Raw genomic sequence first — 15,343 nt, 5'->3', positions numbered from 1 at the left:
ACCGTAGGAGTCTGAGGATCTTGCCCCATACAGCACCCCCTGCCAGCAGGAAGCAGCTAAGAGGACAAAGCTTCACCCCAATTCCCGATCCTCAGCCCCACCCTCATCATTATTAAAGAAAAAATGGGGGAATGATAGAGTAATAATGTCACCATTTTGTGAATCAGTGGCAAAAATGGCAGCCCCGCCCCTTAACAGAAATTCCCATGCTCTAAGACAGCCCCACCCCTACCAGAGACTACCACACATGTGCTAACTTCCTTACCCTCCCCCTTCTATAAAAGCCGCACCTGGCCCAAAGTCTGTGCTGCACCATCTTTCCCTGGCCAGCCTGGCAGTTCGAGCCTGCCATTAAACTTTGTTCTTGGATGTGAGACTTTTCTCATGAGCTTTTTTGTGAGCGGCATTTTTCTTAACAATGGAGACATACATGACAAAACAAATACAGTAAAATGTTGATGATAGAATGTAGTATATAGGTGTTCACTTTAAAACTCTTTCAACTTTTCTGCATTCTTGAAATTTTGGTAATACAATTTTGTGATAAATTTTCCCTTTGGCACTACTGGAGTTTGAACTTATGCCTGCCCCCATTAAGTGATTTCTCTACCACCTGAGCCACTCCCCTATCCCTTTTTGTTTTAGATATTTTCCAAATAGAAAAATGAAGTTTTTTTCCCCAGGCAAGCCTGGACAAGAATCCTCCTATTTAGCTGGAATGGGAAGCATGCATCACTGCTCTCAACATATTGGTTGAGATGGGAATCTCACTAAGTTTTGATAGGCCTGTCCTTGAACCTTGATCCTTCAAGTCACTGTCTCCTGACTAGCTGGAATATCAGGCATGTACTGTTGTGGGAAATTACAAGCTGAGATATGGGACACTGAGGCAGCTTAGCAGGAAGCAATGTTTTATTGTGCTAGCACAGACTCAGAGGACTCATGTCCAAAGGCTGAGCCCTGAGAACAAAGGGGTCTCACCTTATATACGCTTACAAACAGGTTACAGAAAAAAAAAAAAAGCAAGGTCTAATCCATATATGGTTATATTAATTCTATAGGCTACTTTACCTAGTGCTATGCAACTTTTCCCCCTCCCCAGTGTTATGTGATCTTCCTCATGTTCAGATTTATCAGGTTTTATCTCTCTGCTTTGCCATCCCTACCTCCCTGCTACTTTATTAGGACTCAGGCCTAGTCTGCTTTCTTTTGATTCTCCTCCCTGCTACATTATTCCTCCCTTTGATGCTCGGACCCACCTAGGGTCAAAGAACATCATCTTGATCTAGGGGTTTGTATTTCCATAGCATCATTACATGTAAGGCCGTTTTCCATTCTATAATGGTCTCCATAATAGTCCTGATAGACCACAGCACCAGGGGAACCAGGCAGGGCAATATAAAGCATGCTCCTAGATTAGGCCAATTGTCCTTATCAAAGTTTTGAATCCACCTAAGGCAGAAAACCACCCTCCAAACAAGTCATTGGGATCCTATTCTCTCCAAGTCTGGATGGGGATATGGGTAAGCTTTCTCATTCTGTCTGTGATTTCTTCTATGACCTTTCCTTCATCATCAATCTGTAAGCAGCAGTTGCTCAGGTTAAATTTTCCACAAACTCCTCCCTCAGAAGCAAGCAAAAAGTCTAAAGACAAGTGGTTCTGATAGATAGCATTGCACATTTTAGTGCTTTGTTTTGCCAGCAAATTGAGGGCTTTTGCAGTTTCATTAGTTATAATTTTAACAACAGCCTGTAGCCTGATGTGGTTGAGCATATATATAGGAGTGCGACAGCCCCAGGACCTGTCTTCTGCCCAGGTGGCAGGACCATAGTACTGGATGATTCACTCAGGAGGCCATTCGTCATCTTTACAATTGCCAGTTTGTAAGGCACCCCATTTTTATCTATTTAATCTTTCTTCTCATATGGGGACTCTCAGTTTTCACCTTGTCCAAGGAGAAACAAGAAGAAGGATGGTCTGATTGAGCCTAAATACACAAGACCCAAACCAGCTTCTATGTAGCAAATATAAGCTTGCTTGCCAGCGATCCAATATAGCCCCTTGGATGAGTGCCAATTTATGTTTGCAGTAGGCTGTTCTATGCTCTCTGGAGATTAGAAAAGTTGGCCAGTGAGTGGAGCTGGGGTTCTGTGTGGTTTGGAGCTCCCTACCATTGGGTCTCTTGGGCAGTGTCATTGTAAAACTTCTGTCCTAAACAAGTGAAATCCCCCACTGAGGTAGAGAATTGGCCTTCTGGGTGGGAGATACAATAATTTCCGATGATGGAAGTTTTTAGGAGCCAGATGCCTTTTCTGTGTTTTGGAAAAGCAGTCTCATTAAAATGCGCCCATGGGTCCATCTCCTTTGCTTCCCAAGGCCAGTGGTCTCCCATGTTGGTCTCCCCACAACATAGCATGAAGTGACATTCAGTGTCTGGGCTATGGACTCAACTAGTGAGAGAAACAAATTTTTAGCTTTGGGAGAGCTGGAAAATTCATTCCTCATTTCCTCATAAAAGGAGTGAAAAACTTGGTATGAGGAGTTCTCATGGGTAACAGTTACTAATTTGAGGTGCATCAGACTCCAGAGATCAAGGCCCTTTCCTTCTATCCTTATGCTAATTACATGTCCCCGTGTCCATTTGGATGGCTTAAATACAGTGAAATTTATAGAGTTACAGGTGCCACAGGTGCAGTCAGGGGCAGCTTTCCCCTTGTGAAGGACTGCGTATTTAGCCCTCTGCCATGTGGCCCATGAAACACAACCCCAGTAAGGACAATAATAAGAACCCATACCATCACATGGCCAAGAGTTATCTCCCTGGCACATATACTTATCACTTGATGTATAGGCTCTTTCCCAAGCTAGGCCCCCACAGCCATAGCCTATACCTCCATATCCACCCTTGTCTATGGCCACACATGCATCAAAGAACATTGACACTGGTTTATGAGGACTGAACACCTGGGTGCAGCTGACGAGGTTTCCAGAGTTGTGGACACTCCTGATCTCTAGTCATTGCTCCCAAGGACGGTAAGTGGGGTTGAAGCAGATAAGCTGATTATCATGGGAACACACTAGATAGGTGGTATGGTTGTGAGTGCATGACCCGATGACATGCCTGCACAGGAATAGTAAGTATGGAAAAGCAAAGTCCTGGTGACACTATGGTGAGTAGTATGCATACATAGGTCACAGGATGAGGGCTCTGGGACTATGAAGGGGAACCACATCAGTAACAATAAACAGCAATTATGCATCCTGCCCAAAAGAGATAGAAGAGAGCTAATAAAAACCTTTCACCATGAGTCCAATCAGCGGGGGCAGTTTCTGCCAAACCTATAGCAAAGACTAAGGTGAGAACTACAGCACCACATACAGACAAGAGGTGACAATGCATTACAGTGAAATAACTGTTGTGAAAAACAGTTCACTTGTCCCATTGGAGAGTCGACTCCTCAAGCTTCTGCCATGCGTAGACTAGTCAGCTTCCTGGAGTGACTAGAGCAGGGCAGTCGTCTCACCAACCTTGGTCTCCTATTGTTTCCTGGGAAGCAGAGTCCTGCTGAGGGAGGGTGCCCATGTTTCTGAGGGTGATCTTGCACAGTGAAGCAGGATCAGGGATACACTGCCATTTGAGAGAAGCTGGCTTGCCTCAACTGTTGTGGATCCAAGGAGCAATCTCTGCTACTTTAACTGTGGTGGGAGTAGACAAAATAACAACAAAAGGGCCTCTCCAATGAGGCTTTAATGGTTGGACATTCCATTCCTTTACCCAGATGGCATCCCCTGGATTGTATGGGTGTGTGGGGCTTGTTAGGCTAATGGGAAGTCTCTCCCAGACCCAGTCATCAATCTATGAAAGAGTTAACCTGAGAGCCTGCATCTGCTGCCTCAGGGGAAGGTCAACTATTTCCTAAAGGTCCCCCCTATATGATCTTGATTAAGGGGGATGGGCATCAGTAGAGGACTTCAAAGGGTGAGAGTCCTATCTGTTTCATGGGGCTAGACCTAATCCTCAGTAATGCTATAGGCAATAATTGATCCCACTGCAGATGGGTCTCCTGACACAGTTTTCTTAACTGTGATTTTAGGGTTCTATTCATGCATTCCACTTTTCCTAAACTCTGGGTGTGATAATAGCCATCTGGCCACCTCCTGGGCCTTTTCAGACTGTGTGGGGAAGGCTTCCACCCATCCTGAAAAGGTACAAACAAACAGCAACAGATATTTGCATCCTTAGGCTTGTGTTTCACTGAAGTCCATGATCAAGTTTTCAAGAAGTGTTCCACCAACACTCTGGGCACAAGGGGGCGCTCTTGGTCCTTGTCTGGGGTTGGTTTTGGCACAAAGGCTACATCTCTCACATACTGCCTTAGTTATGCTGGCGAGCTTGGAGACATAAAAATGCTGGGACAGGGTGGTCTTGAGGGCTGTTCACCCTGAATGAGTTCCTTCATGGAACTGTAACAAATGTAGGGGCCAGCGACTCAGGGATAGCAATATGATTATAAGTAAATTTCCACCATCCATCTGGTAGAAAATTTCCCTCCTCAGTCTTAAACCATGCTCATTCTTGTGGTGTGTACCATGGGTTCCATTCAGCTAAAGGGCATGGGAACAAGGCAGCTGTCAAAATATTTGGGGCGGGTCCTCTCATGATGGCCACTTGCTTGACTTCCCTGTCAGCTTTTCTGTTTCTCCGAGCAACTGTTGCAGCTCCATTCTGGTGCTCTCGTCAGTGTTATAACTACCACCCATTTAGGGGCCCACACAGCATCTGGCAGTTCGAGGATATCTTGTCCATACTTGATACTTTTTCCTCCCGAGTTAATGAGTCCCTCTCTTTACATAAGGCCCCATGGACATGAGTGATTGTGAAGGCATATTTAGAGTCAGTGTAGATGTTTACCCTGTACTCCTGCAGCAAGCTGGAGTGCTTGCATGAGGGCGACAAGTTCAGCCTTTTGTACAGAAGTCCCAGCTGGCAGCAAGTGAGCCTCAATAACTGAGTCTGAAGTCATCACCGCATATCCAGCAAAGTGTGTGCCATCCCAGACAAAGGTGCTGCCATCTGTGAAATACTCAACATCTGGATTGCTGATTGGTTGATCACTTAAATCTGGTCGGCTTGAGAAAACCTCATCCATAACCTCTAAGCATTCACGCTGGGGGCGGGAGGTGGTGTCAACTGGCAATAGAGTGGCCGGGTTTAGAGTCTTAACAACCTCCAGCCGGATGCATGGGTTTTCACAATTTGCAAGAGTTCAGGCGCATCCATGACCACCTCTCCAGACCACACTAAAGAAGGTGGCAAATGTGGGGGAGGGATTTTCTGAAAGAACCTGCTCTGACGTGGAAATAGTATGTGTGTCCCCAAGGTGCATGGCTGGAACTTGGTCCCCAGTGTGTTGATGTGAGAGGTGGTGGCATCTTTAAGAGATGAGGTCTGGGCCTGAGGGCAGGGCGTGGAGTGGCAGAGTGCTTGCCTTGCACCCTTTATGCCTTGGGTGCATGGGTCTGACGTCCTCGTACATCTCTTGCCTAGCATGCTTGATGCTCTATGTTCATGGCACTTCAGAACCCTGGATTTCATCCCTAGTACAGCAGTGAATGAATGAATGAATGAATAAAACATTACAAAAACACAGGTGGGGCCTACTGTGAGGGTATTCCTAGCCCCTCCCCACTTTCTGTCTTGGGATGAGTTTGCTTACTGTTGCAGGCATTTTTTCCACTGTGATGACATCTGCCATGATATCCTCACCAGAGACAAATTGAGGTTGGCACATACCCTTGAACCTCCAGAACTGTGAGCTAAACCTCTCTTCTTTTTAAAGTTATCCAGAATCAGGTATTTTGCTTTTATAACAGAAAACAGATCAATACATAACACTTCTTAGGGAGTAGATGCCTATGTGAAGGAGACTGGACTTTCTTCCAGGTAGCTGGACTAAGGGGAGCAGTAGCCAAGCAACCTCTTTTTCTATCATTAGGTGGCATGAAGATGTATGGTATTCTAATAGGCCAAGCAGGTTCTGGGGGAGGGATCCTGGCTTGAAAGAACTTACTGGGAACCCACTCAGGAAGACTGTCTGCTAAGGTGAGTGGATGCCTCAGGAAGAGAGAGCACAGGGAACAAGTCTGGCAGCTTAGGACTGGCTTTAGGGGTCAGTTGAGATAATGATGTTCACATTAGGTGCTCACACAGAGGCCTGAAATATCTCTAGAAGGTCCATGAGTGTGTCCTGGAGGCACAGCCAGCATTAAAGTTAGAAGCCTGTCAAAGGCACCAGGGGCTGATGAGCCAGTGCACACTGGGAAAACAACCACCAGCGCTAAGTGAGAAATGCTCTGCCTAGTCCCTGGAGGAGTCTGAAGCAGCAAAGCATTATGGGGCAGGAAAGAAGGGAACCAATCTCTCCTTCCCCAATGCTGGTGCCGAGCCCTGAGCTGAGCATGGAATAGGGAGCAAGTGATCTTCAAAGTGAATGCAAGATCCAAGCTTTGAGGTTGAATACAGTCTTCTCTCAGGATCCAGTGTCTTCTGGGGCTGCATCTTAGCCAGAAAGGCCTGGACCAGCTAAAGCAGGATAGGTCAGGGAAAACGAGGCAATAGAAACAGCAGCCAGAAAATTTCGGATAAGTAATTGTACTAACAAGTATCTTGAGTAAATGCATACAGATTCTGATTTCTTCACTTTAAATTTCATGAGCTATAACATTTGGCAAAAAGAAAAAAGAACAGCTCTCTCCCCTGACCTTTCCCGCTTCTCCAAATAGTGTGCTGTGGAAACTGAGCAAGGATACCTTACAGAAAGGCACTAAACAGAGGGAAAAACACGTAGGAAAATGAGTCCTCTAGGCACAGAATGTGTTTACAAAGAAAAATATTTATCACAAAGATAAACACTTGTCTTCAAGGGAGCTAGCAGGACCCATCCTTTGTTTAAAGGGCTATCTTTGTTATAATAACCCAAATTTAGTAATCGGGCCAACCTTGAAATCTCTGAGCTCAGTTGATAAAACAGTGTAACAACAAGTATGATGGAATATAAAAGGTGTCAGAACAAAGGAAAGCACTTATCTAAGATGATTCAAGCCAACCCCCAACATAATTTTCATCATAAATACCCCGTCATAGGAGCACTCATTGTACCTGTTATCAGATGTGCCCACACCCAAGTCTACTATCTTTCTATCTTTCCTTTGCTTTGCTTTACTACTAAACTGTCTTGGTTTCTACCTCGATGTGTCCTAAAATCCATTTTCGTGACAGCAGCATAACCTTGGTACCCAGGGCCAGGTGGAGGCATTGTCCCTTTTGGAGACCACCACTCTAGAGCACTGGTTCCAGTAACACAGCCACTAGAAAGAAGCACAAACTTCTCTTCATCCACAGCCTTTGATCTACCTGCCTGGGGAGAGTCTACAACTGCACAGTGCCTCCCTGACTGCTAGCTCCCACAAATTTAGACGACTCTAGCTAGTACTATGTTCTGGGATTGACTGTTTTGAGAACACAGGTTCCACAGAGTGAGAAATCAGGGTTACCATAGCCCTGCAGAAAAACCAGAGAACTAGCAAGGCCAAGACAGAACAAGACTCTGGTTCTAGGGTGGAGTTTTGGGGATGAGAAAACTAAAGGAAGGAGAACAGGTCCTGAGATGCTTCTGGGATCAGGCCTGGCACTGGGGATCTGGGACTAGGGCCAGGCCATAATGTATGGCCTCCATGAGAAAAGTACTCTTGTCCCTGAATTTTTATGGGCCTGGCCATGTCCAGGGGACTGTGTGGGAAGCTTCTGATGCTGCTGATCTGGCTCTGATGACAATCAGAATATGAGCTTCTCACAATGGCCCCCCTTGGGCTTCAAGTACTTCCTGTGATCTCAATTTCTTTTTCTGGGGGAGCTGCATTCAAGGAGCTGCAGAGAACAGAAGGCTATCACTGGCTGCCCAGGAGTTGGTTATATAGCAGGATCCCTTATCATCCCCCTTGTAAAAGTTGGGGAGATCTGGCCATCAGATGTCTGTGGCTCCCCAGGGACACAATAGAGCCACTAAGCAACTTGAGGTAGAGGCCTGGCATCTGGGACAGAGGTCACTGATGGGAGGCCCAGCAAGCAAGATGCTCACTATGGAATGGGCCCCTGCTCCAGGTCCTGGATGGTGTCCTTCAGGGTCTGACCCCATGTCTCTGGCAGCAGGGCACAAAGTGTGCCTACTCAATGGGAATGCTGCCTAAGATGAGCATGGGGAGGGCTGCATGGTACTCCTCCAGCAGGATGACAAGTGGTGTGATGATGCCCCCAGTCCTTGGGAAGATGCTCACCAGCCCCATGCCTGTTTGCTTGGGGAAAAACAGCACAAATGAGCAGACATGTGGGCTACAGCTTCATGCAGACTTCTCCTGTGCCCCCAAGGCCTGCACAGGGTCTCCAGTCTCATGGGGCCCATCTAGTACTCTTGCTCCCTGCTTCTGCCTGTCTGCATACCTCTAGTCCTCTCTGCCTGCTTGCCACACTCCCACTCACCTTTACCTCTCAGGTCCTGATCATATTTCCTTCCTCCTGCATGTTTCTTCTGGACCATTCCTTCATTTTTACATTTGTGCCCCATTCCTGTCTTGACAAAGGCAGGACATGGTCTACATCCCTCTGTCCTCCACCAGCCTGGACAGCTTGGGGGCTTGCAGTAGATTTCTGGGTGCCCTGGTCCCAAAAATGCACCATTAACTTGTTTGTAGACTGGTGGGGAGGGCAGAGGAGGAATGGCACTTGCAGGAGGAGAGGAGCATGAGTCATACCAGCAGCACTCACCGGATGACAGTGGGGAAAAGCTCGGCAGTGTACACGTAGGAGATGGTAAAGCTGGCAGACGTGGCAAACTTCCCTACCACAGCCAGCACGGTGACCACCACAGGCAGATCTGGTGAAGGATGCTGGTCAGCCACACAGGGCAAACCTGGGAAAGTGACCCTGCCCGCCATCCAAATTCCCTACCTCTTCTCTACCCAACCCTGGGGAGCCTTACTCCTGAAAGGAGAGGATGGGAGCCAGCTTGGTACCTGCTAGGATGAAGATGATGATGATACACATGAGTCCACCCAGAATCAGAGTCCCCAACTGGCTCCACCTGCGGCCCAACTTTTCCATCATGAAGATGCTGCAAAGGCGGGCAGGCACCTCAGCTGCTCCAAATATTAGCTGGGTCAGGTAGATGTCCACGCCAAAGTCCCCCACTTGGAGGCCAAGGCCGTAGTACACCAAACTGTCCACAAACCTAGAAAGCATCCAAGGGTCCCTGTCACTGATGGGTATATACCATCATCTCACACAGAGAGCCGTCATCTCCCCACACTGCTTACGCATACCATGGCAGTGGCAGTCCTCCAGCTCTATCCTCAGAGAAGGACCAGGCCCCTGGGAACTCACCAGACAAAGATGAAAATCAGGGTCACCTTCCTCAGCTCGGGGTGTGTAAAAAGATCCAATGCATTCCCTGAAGGGCCTTTCTTCTCTGGCACCAGCTGGAGGGAGGTGTAGAGTAAGGGTCCAGCACAGGTCCCTGTGGGTCAGCCTTGAGGCAGGGCTGGGATGGGCTTGCTGCCAGTACCTGGTTTAGGAGCTCAGAGGAGAGTTTCTTCCTGTTCCCCGAGGCAGCTTTCTGGACCAGTTGTTTGGCCTCTGCCAGCCTCCCCTGGGCAAGGAGCCAACGTGCAGATTCTGGCAGAACCCTGTTAGCCACAGCGGCTGTTACCTTGGGGTCTGAAGTCTTGTGGAGCCTCACAGCCATTCTAGGGCACACTGTGCCCTAGAATGTGCCCTAGGCCTCACAATCTCTCTCCCCTGATGGCTGCACCCACCACAGTCCTGCTAACCAAGGGAGGTCTTCTCATGGCAAGTGTCTCCTCACCAGAAGTAGAAGAAGAGCAGGAAGACAGGTGCAGTGCTGGTGATCTGAAGGAGCCTCCAGTTGCAGACACTATAGGCCAAACCTGCCAGAACCATCTGCCCAAGTGCAAAGTTGGCCTGGGCCAAGACTATGGCCTGAGTCCTCCATGAGGGCCCTACCCACTCTGACACTGTGGAAACAGAAAGGCTGAGATTGTGCTGGACCCTGCCTGCTAACACACTGCTTCTCCCAAAATGCCACCATGTCACAGGTGATACTTCAGTTCTAGCATACCAGACTCTGCTGCAAGCTCTTCAAGTGCAGGACCTGACAAGATCCCCCAGAGGAAGGTTATGGACTGTATCCAGCCCTGGTCTAAGGGCTGCCTGGCAGCTCTACATACTCACAGATTGTTATTGTGGTTAACATATATCCAGCGACAGCAGTAGCCGCAATGAAACGCAGGACCATGTAGAGCTCAAAACTGGGCACAAAGGCTGTGGCAAGGCCCATGATGCCATACAGCAGCAGCTGCACCAGGAGAGAGGCTCTGCGGACAATCCTGAGGTAACAAAAGAAAAACTGTGCAGGCAGGTGTCCTTGCCGGAAAGAAGCAAAGGAAGTCAGGCAGGCCTGGCCTGGGGGGGGTCTCTGTTCGAGGAATTAGACCTGGGAAGGGCCAGGATTCTAATTCCCTCCCCACTCAAGGGCAGGGGGCTAGAGAACTGTACTGGAGGCCACTGAGCAGGTCTTTGGGGAAACATGGGCCTGTTCCAGGAGCCTAGGTCAGGGGCAAGGGGGTCAAGGTTCATACCTGTCACTCAGGGGTCCAAAAATAAGGGCCCCGACGAGGAGTCCAGCCATGTACAGTGACTGTGAGGTCTGTGTCAGGTACTTCTGATCACAAACCAGGTTGAACTGAAGAAGGCACAGGCAGATGTAAGTGTCTGGGCAGTCATGAGGGAAAGTCCTACCACCTGGCCCTACCCCAAACCTCTTAGCACTGATGCTCATGGTTCCCAAATTGTTTGCCAAGACATCTCAGGACACCTTAGCAAACTCATTTGGCACACAGTATTTTAAATTTTAGAGGGAAATGTGTACAGCAATCGAACTCTGCGTGACATGACACAAACTACTAGCTCAGGAGAGTTCATAGTTCAAAATGGGGTTACACTATTTTCTTTCAAGTTATGTTACATCTAGGTAACATCCTGTTTTGGCAGCTGTCATGAGAAAAATCAAGCAGCTGGTACAAATGTGGAACCAGAAATGAGGGGGCACTGTTCAAGGACTGGACGTTGTGTGCTCAAGAGGACACACCCTATTATATGTCATTGTATCATTTTCCTGACAAAGTCTTCTTCCTCATAACCCCTACACTTTTGTTGACCCCCTGGCCTCTCCCAAATTTTCACATCTGGCTGAAAACTCCTCCCATTCACAGATAATCAGAATCCTAAGGAGTGTTCACACATGCTTTTGATTAGGACAGGGAAACATATATACACAGGGAGAGGGAGCCAGAGACCCAGAGAAAAAATACAGATAGATATAAACCCAGAGATAGGAAAAAATGAGCAGAAGTATGCATCTGAGCAAAACTGGCCAGCTCACCTGGAGACCAAGTGATAGTCTGACTGGGAAATCTCATGGAGAAACTGCTGACTCACATATCTCTGCATACATGTGTACTGTATGTGCACATGCAGCACCTATAACTGACTCCCACTCTGCCAGGTTATGCCCCTCAGAGGAGTGTGTGGCCTTGCACACAGCTCAGCTCCTACCTGAATGTGTGTGGAGCACTGGTTATGTGAGTTCTCCCAGCTTCACAGCCACATTCACTCTTTGCTGGACTCTGTGCTAAGTGTTTACATGCATTACCTCATAATTCTCACAACAATCCCTGACTTATTTTTAATATTCCTCTGAGGGAGGAGAGAAACAACTAATTCTAGTGAGACAGAAGTGTGTGTGTGTGTGTGTGTGTGTGCAATCCATGAGCACCCTACAAAAGCTTCCTGCCTAATACAAACTACATTCAAAAGAAAGTTTCTGAGCTGGTGGCACAGGTTAAGTGGTAGAGCACTTGCATAGCAAGCACAAGACCCTGAGTTCAAACTCCAGTACCATAAAAAAGAATGGCTCAGGAGTTGCTAACTGCCTACTCCTCCCCAAAGCTTTCCTGCAATTCCTGCATGGGCAATATACCTGGACTTGACCCAAATAAGACCTTCTGGAGATAGCAGTAATGATAGTGGTAGTGAGCACCTCCACTTTCTGTTAGGAGCAGATGACATGCAGGAGAAGAGCTCTGTGTCAAGTGTAAATCCCAGGCTGAAAGCAGAGAACTGTACATGCATAGAAATCCTGGGAATGCTTGCAGTAGCTGATTGTGCATCTATGTTAAGTCCACTTTTTTTTTCCTTTTATAAGCTTTACACCTCTCATCCTTGGAGGGCCGCAGACCCTCACCCGGGTACTCTCTCCTTTAGGTTCAAGCATAAGCATAGTGAACTCATTTGAATGCTATTGCTTGCCTCTTTGTGATTTCTATCTTGATTGAGCAAAAGCATCCTTACATGAGCCATACTTTGTCTTTTCATTATTTCTAACAGCAAATGACCAAAAAAACTCCAGGCTCATGGCTAACACTGGGTGTGACTCTTAGTTGGCAGTGTATGGAGTTGAGACATCTCCATTACTCTAGACAGGGAAGGAAACCAAGAGAAGGATAAGAAAATTCTGGAAATGAATAAATAAATGAACTAAAGCCTACCCCTAACTAAGTAGACAATTTCCATCAGTTAATATGTTTAGCAAGAAATTAACCAATCCAGGAGTAACCATTGTGTTTATATTTCTGGTTTCAAATACACTTATATTTTTAAAGCCTTAACTTGCTTCCTATTGCCATGCTTTGCTTTAGCTATTCCCTCTCTGCAAAGTACTTCCTCTATTCTATCAACTTTTTTGATATCTTGGTGCCCAGCTGACAAATCTGCTCTTCAGGAAGTTGTCTACTCATTTCCTCCCAGAAATAAGCAAATTTGGGGCCTCAAAGCCCCTACCCCGAGCTCTTTATGCTTGTTCAAGGGTCCCAGATCTCCCCTGACTATTGTGGTCCTTGGAGAAGGTTAACAGGGTGCCTCCCTACTCTGACTGTGCCCTATACAGTTAATACTCAGCTTTGCTGAATGATGTTGCATCAACAGTTCAGCACAGGCTATGAACAAGGCTTCGAGTACATTCAGATCAATCTAGAAGGTTTACTAGGCTGATAAGGATGGTGATGTTTGGCCAGGTGGGAAGAGAGTCTTTGAGCACTTGTAGCACACCCAAAACATTTGAGGGCTAGTAAAGGGCAGGACCAGTAGTGGTGATGCTGAGGGAATCATGAAGAGGCCACTAAGGGTCAGACCAGACTATGCTGGGCTAGATCCGGAGAGTAGGAGAATTCCTAGGCTACCTAACTCACCTGTGGGGTGAGAGGTGATAGAGAATAAGGAGGAATACAGGCTCCCAGAACTCAGGAGATTTACAGTCACAAATTAAAAACTGAACGTTTAAGCTCAGCATGGTAGCACTTGGGAGGCTTATAGAGAAGCATCATGGCTGCATAGCCAGTCTGGGCTATGTAGCAAGACCTTGTCTCAAAAACAAAAAAAAAAAAAGTGAATGTCTGACTTTGATAAAAACATTGCCTTTGAAAGCTTCTAAAGATATGAGAATTTTTCAAATATTAGAGGAAAAAGTCAATGTTTAATTTCTGAGCTCCAGGTCTGAAACCATAAAAATAGTGAAAGTTTCATAGATCCCCTCACAACCCACACACCTCGTGTTTCTGGACTATCTGTGCTGTCTTCCTCTTCTTCAGGGAACTGGACATCAGGGATAACTCCCAGCAGCCCCAGCTCCATGCTCAGCTCACTCTGATGCCCTGGCCAAGTCACCTCTCCACTCTGTGCCTCAACTCTACCATCTGGGAAGCAGCAACAGCATGGAGCTGGATGCTTGCAAAGGGCCCCTCCAGCTCTGAGGTGGCTGGAGGGGGAACCATTTTATTTATCTGCCCAAGTCTCTCCAAACAGAATGATGTTGTAAGAGCACAAGCTTGCTATCCACGGGAGAATCCTAGAGTTATAAGGGTTCTCCAGTATTCCATACAGACACAGACAGGCAGAGACCTGGAGAGAATCTGAAAAGTAGGAAGGCAAGTTTAACAAGCAGGAAAGCAGATGAGTGGACAGGATAAAAGAGCATAAGGGAACTGGGAAGACACAGAAAAACAGGTGATCAGGCAGACCTGCAGCAGCAACTGAAAGACAATGGGAAATGGACAAAAGGGACACTGGATAGAGCAGAGGAATAAGACAGGAAAGCAGCAAGAGATAAAAGTAAAGGAAGGCAACCAGGAAGACAGGCAGAGGACTAAGCGAAGAAAGAGACAAAAAGGATAGGCAAAAATGAACAGACAGATAAGCAGGCAGACCGGAAAGAGAAAATGAGAGTGCTAGGTGGGCCAAGAGGCAAAGAACAAAGAGGAAACCAGGGTGACTGGCAAAGAGCAAAACAGGTATACTAACGTTCAACCATCCAAGCACAAGGACAGAGACAGAGCATCAGCCAGTGACTGAAGGCACAGGTCAGGCAGAGGAACCAACAGACTACAAACAAGTGGACAGATGGGCAGAAGGCCAGCCCTACATCGTTCTTTAGGGATTGGGGCCTGTCCTCAGGAAATTCCCAGCCAGTCTCACAAGGCTGTGTCTCATTGAAGCGGTGGCTAAGGATGTCCTCCAGGCTGGCATTGTCAGGGGGTGGCCGGAACATGAGGCAGGACTCAGGTCTGCCTGTAGCATCATTGGGCACACTCAGAGCCAGCTGTTCATCAGCACTCAGGTTGAAAGTGTGGTTCTTGACCCAGGCCACTGAACGGTGATGGGCTTCATCCAGGACCATGAAAACCTGGCCAAACACGAAGAAGGCAGACAGGAAGTTGGGGAACAGTGGCTGGATGGCATAGCTCTTGAAGGCAGAGCTGATGGTGAAAGCAAATGCAAAGCCCTCCATATTACATAAGGAGCTAACTTTCCTTTGCCTCATCCCCAACACCTTGATAAGGTTCAATTTCACCTAGCTTTGTTGAGTGTTCTTATTCTCAACATTGCCTCTATTGAATTACCAAGAAAATGTTGCTAGGAGATAGGAAGCCTGGGCTGTTCTACTGATCTATTTCTGATTTCTACTGATCCATCCTGAATCTGTTCCTTCCCTGCTCTGGGCCTCAATTTCCTGTCTGTGTAAAGGGAAATCTTGAACTGAATAATTTCTAAGGATTCTTGTACTTCTTGGAAATAGAGAAAGACAGAATGATTAGAAAGACTGGGACAGAGGAAACAGACATGACTGAAGACCTTCCTAGAGTCAATCTCCAGCTGGA

At 47.1% G+C, this 15,343-nt stretch overlaps 1 protein-coding gene across 1 annotated transcript; it reads right to left on the bottom strand.

Moving 5' to 3' along the window:
- Positions 1–7,420: 7,420 nt before the first annotated feature.
- On the bottom strand, positions 7,421–15,126 carry Slc22a13 (solute carrier family 22 member 13). Its single transcript, XM_074058983.1, is given in 10 exon segments — positions 7,421–8,230; positions 8,233–8,353; positions 8,819–8,931; positions 9,071–9,285; positions 9,438–9,532; positions 9,619–9,739; positions 9,919–10,087; positions 10,305–10,459; positions 10,712–10,815; positions 14,608–15,126. Coding segments are annotated over 10 exon segments (1,584 nt in total). The 5' UTR covers positions 15,007–15,126; the 3' UTR covers positions 7,421–8,138.
- Positions 15,127–15,343: the final 217 nt, after the last annotated feature.

The sequence above is a fragment of the Castor canadensis genome, chromosome 17 (genome assembly GCF_047511655.1).
Source record: "Castor canadensis chromosome 17, mCasCan1.hap1v2, whole genome shotgun sequence".
NCBI classification, from domain to species: Eukaryota; Metazoa; Chordata; class Mammalia; order Rodentia; family Castoridae; genus Castor; species Castor canadensis.
This window is presented reverse-complemented; position numbering and strand designations above follow the sequence as displayed.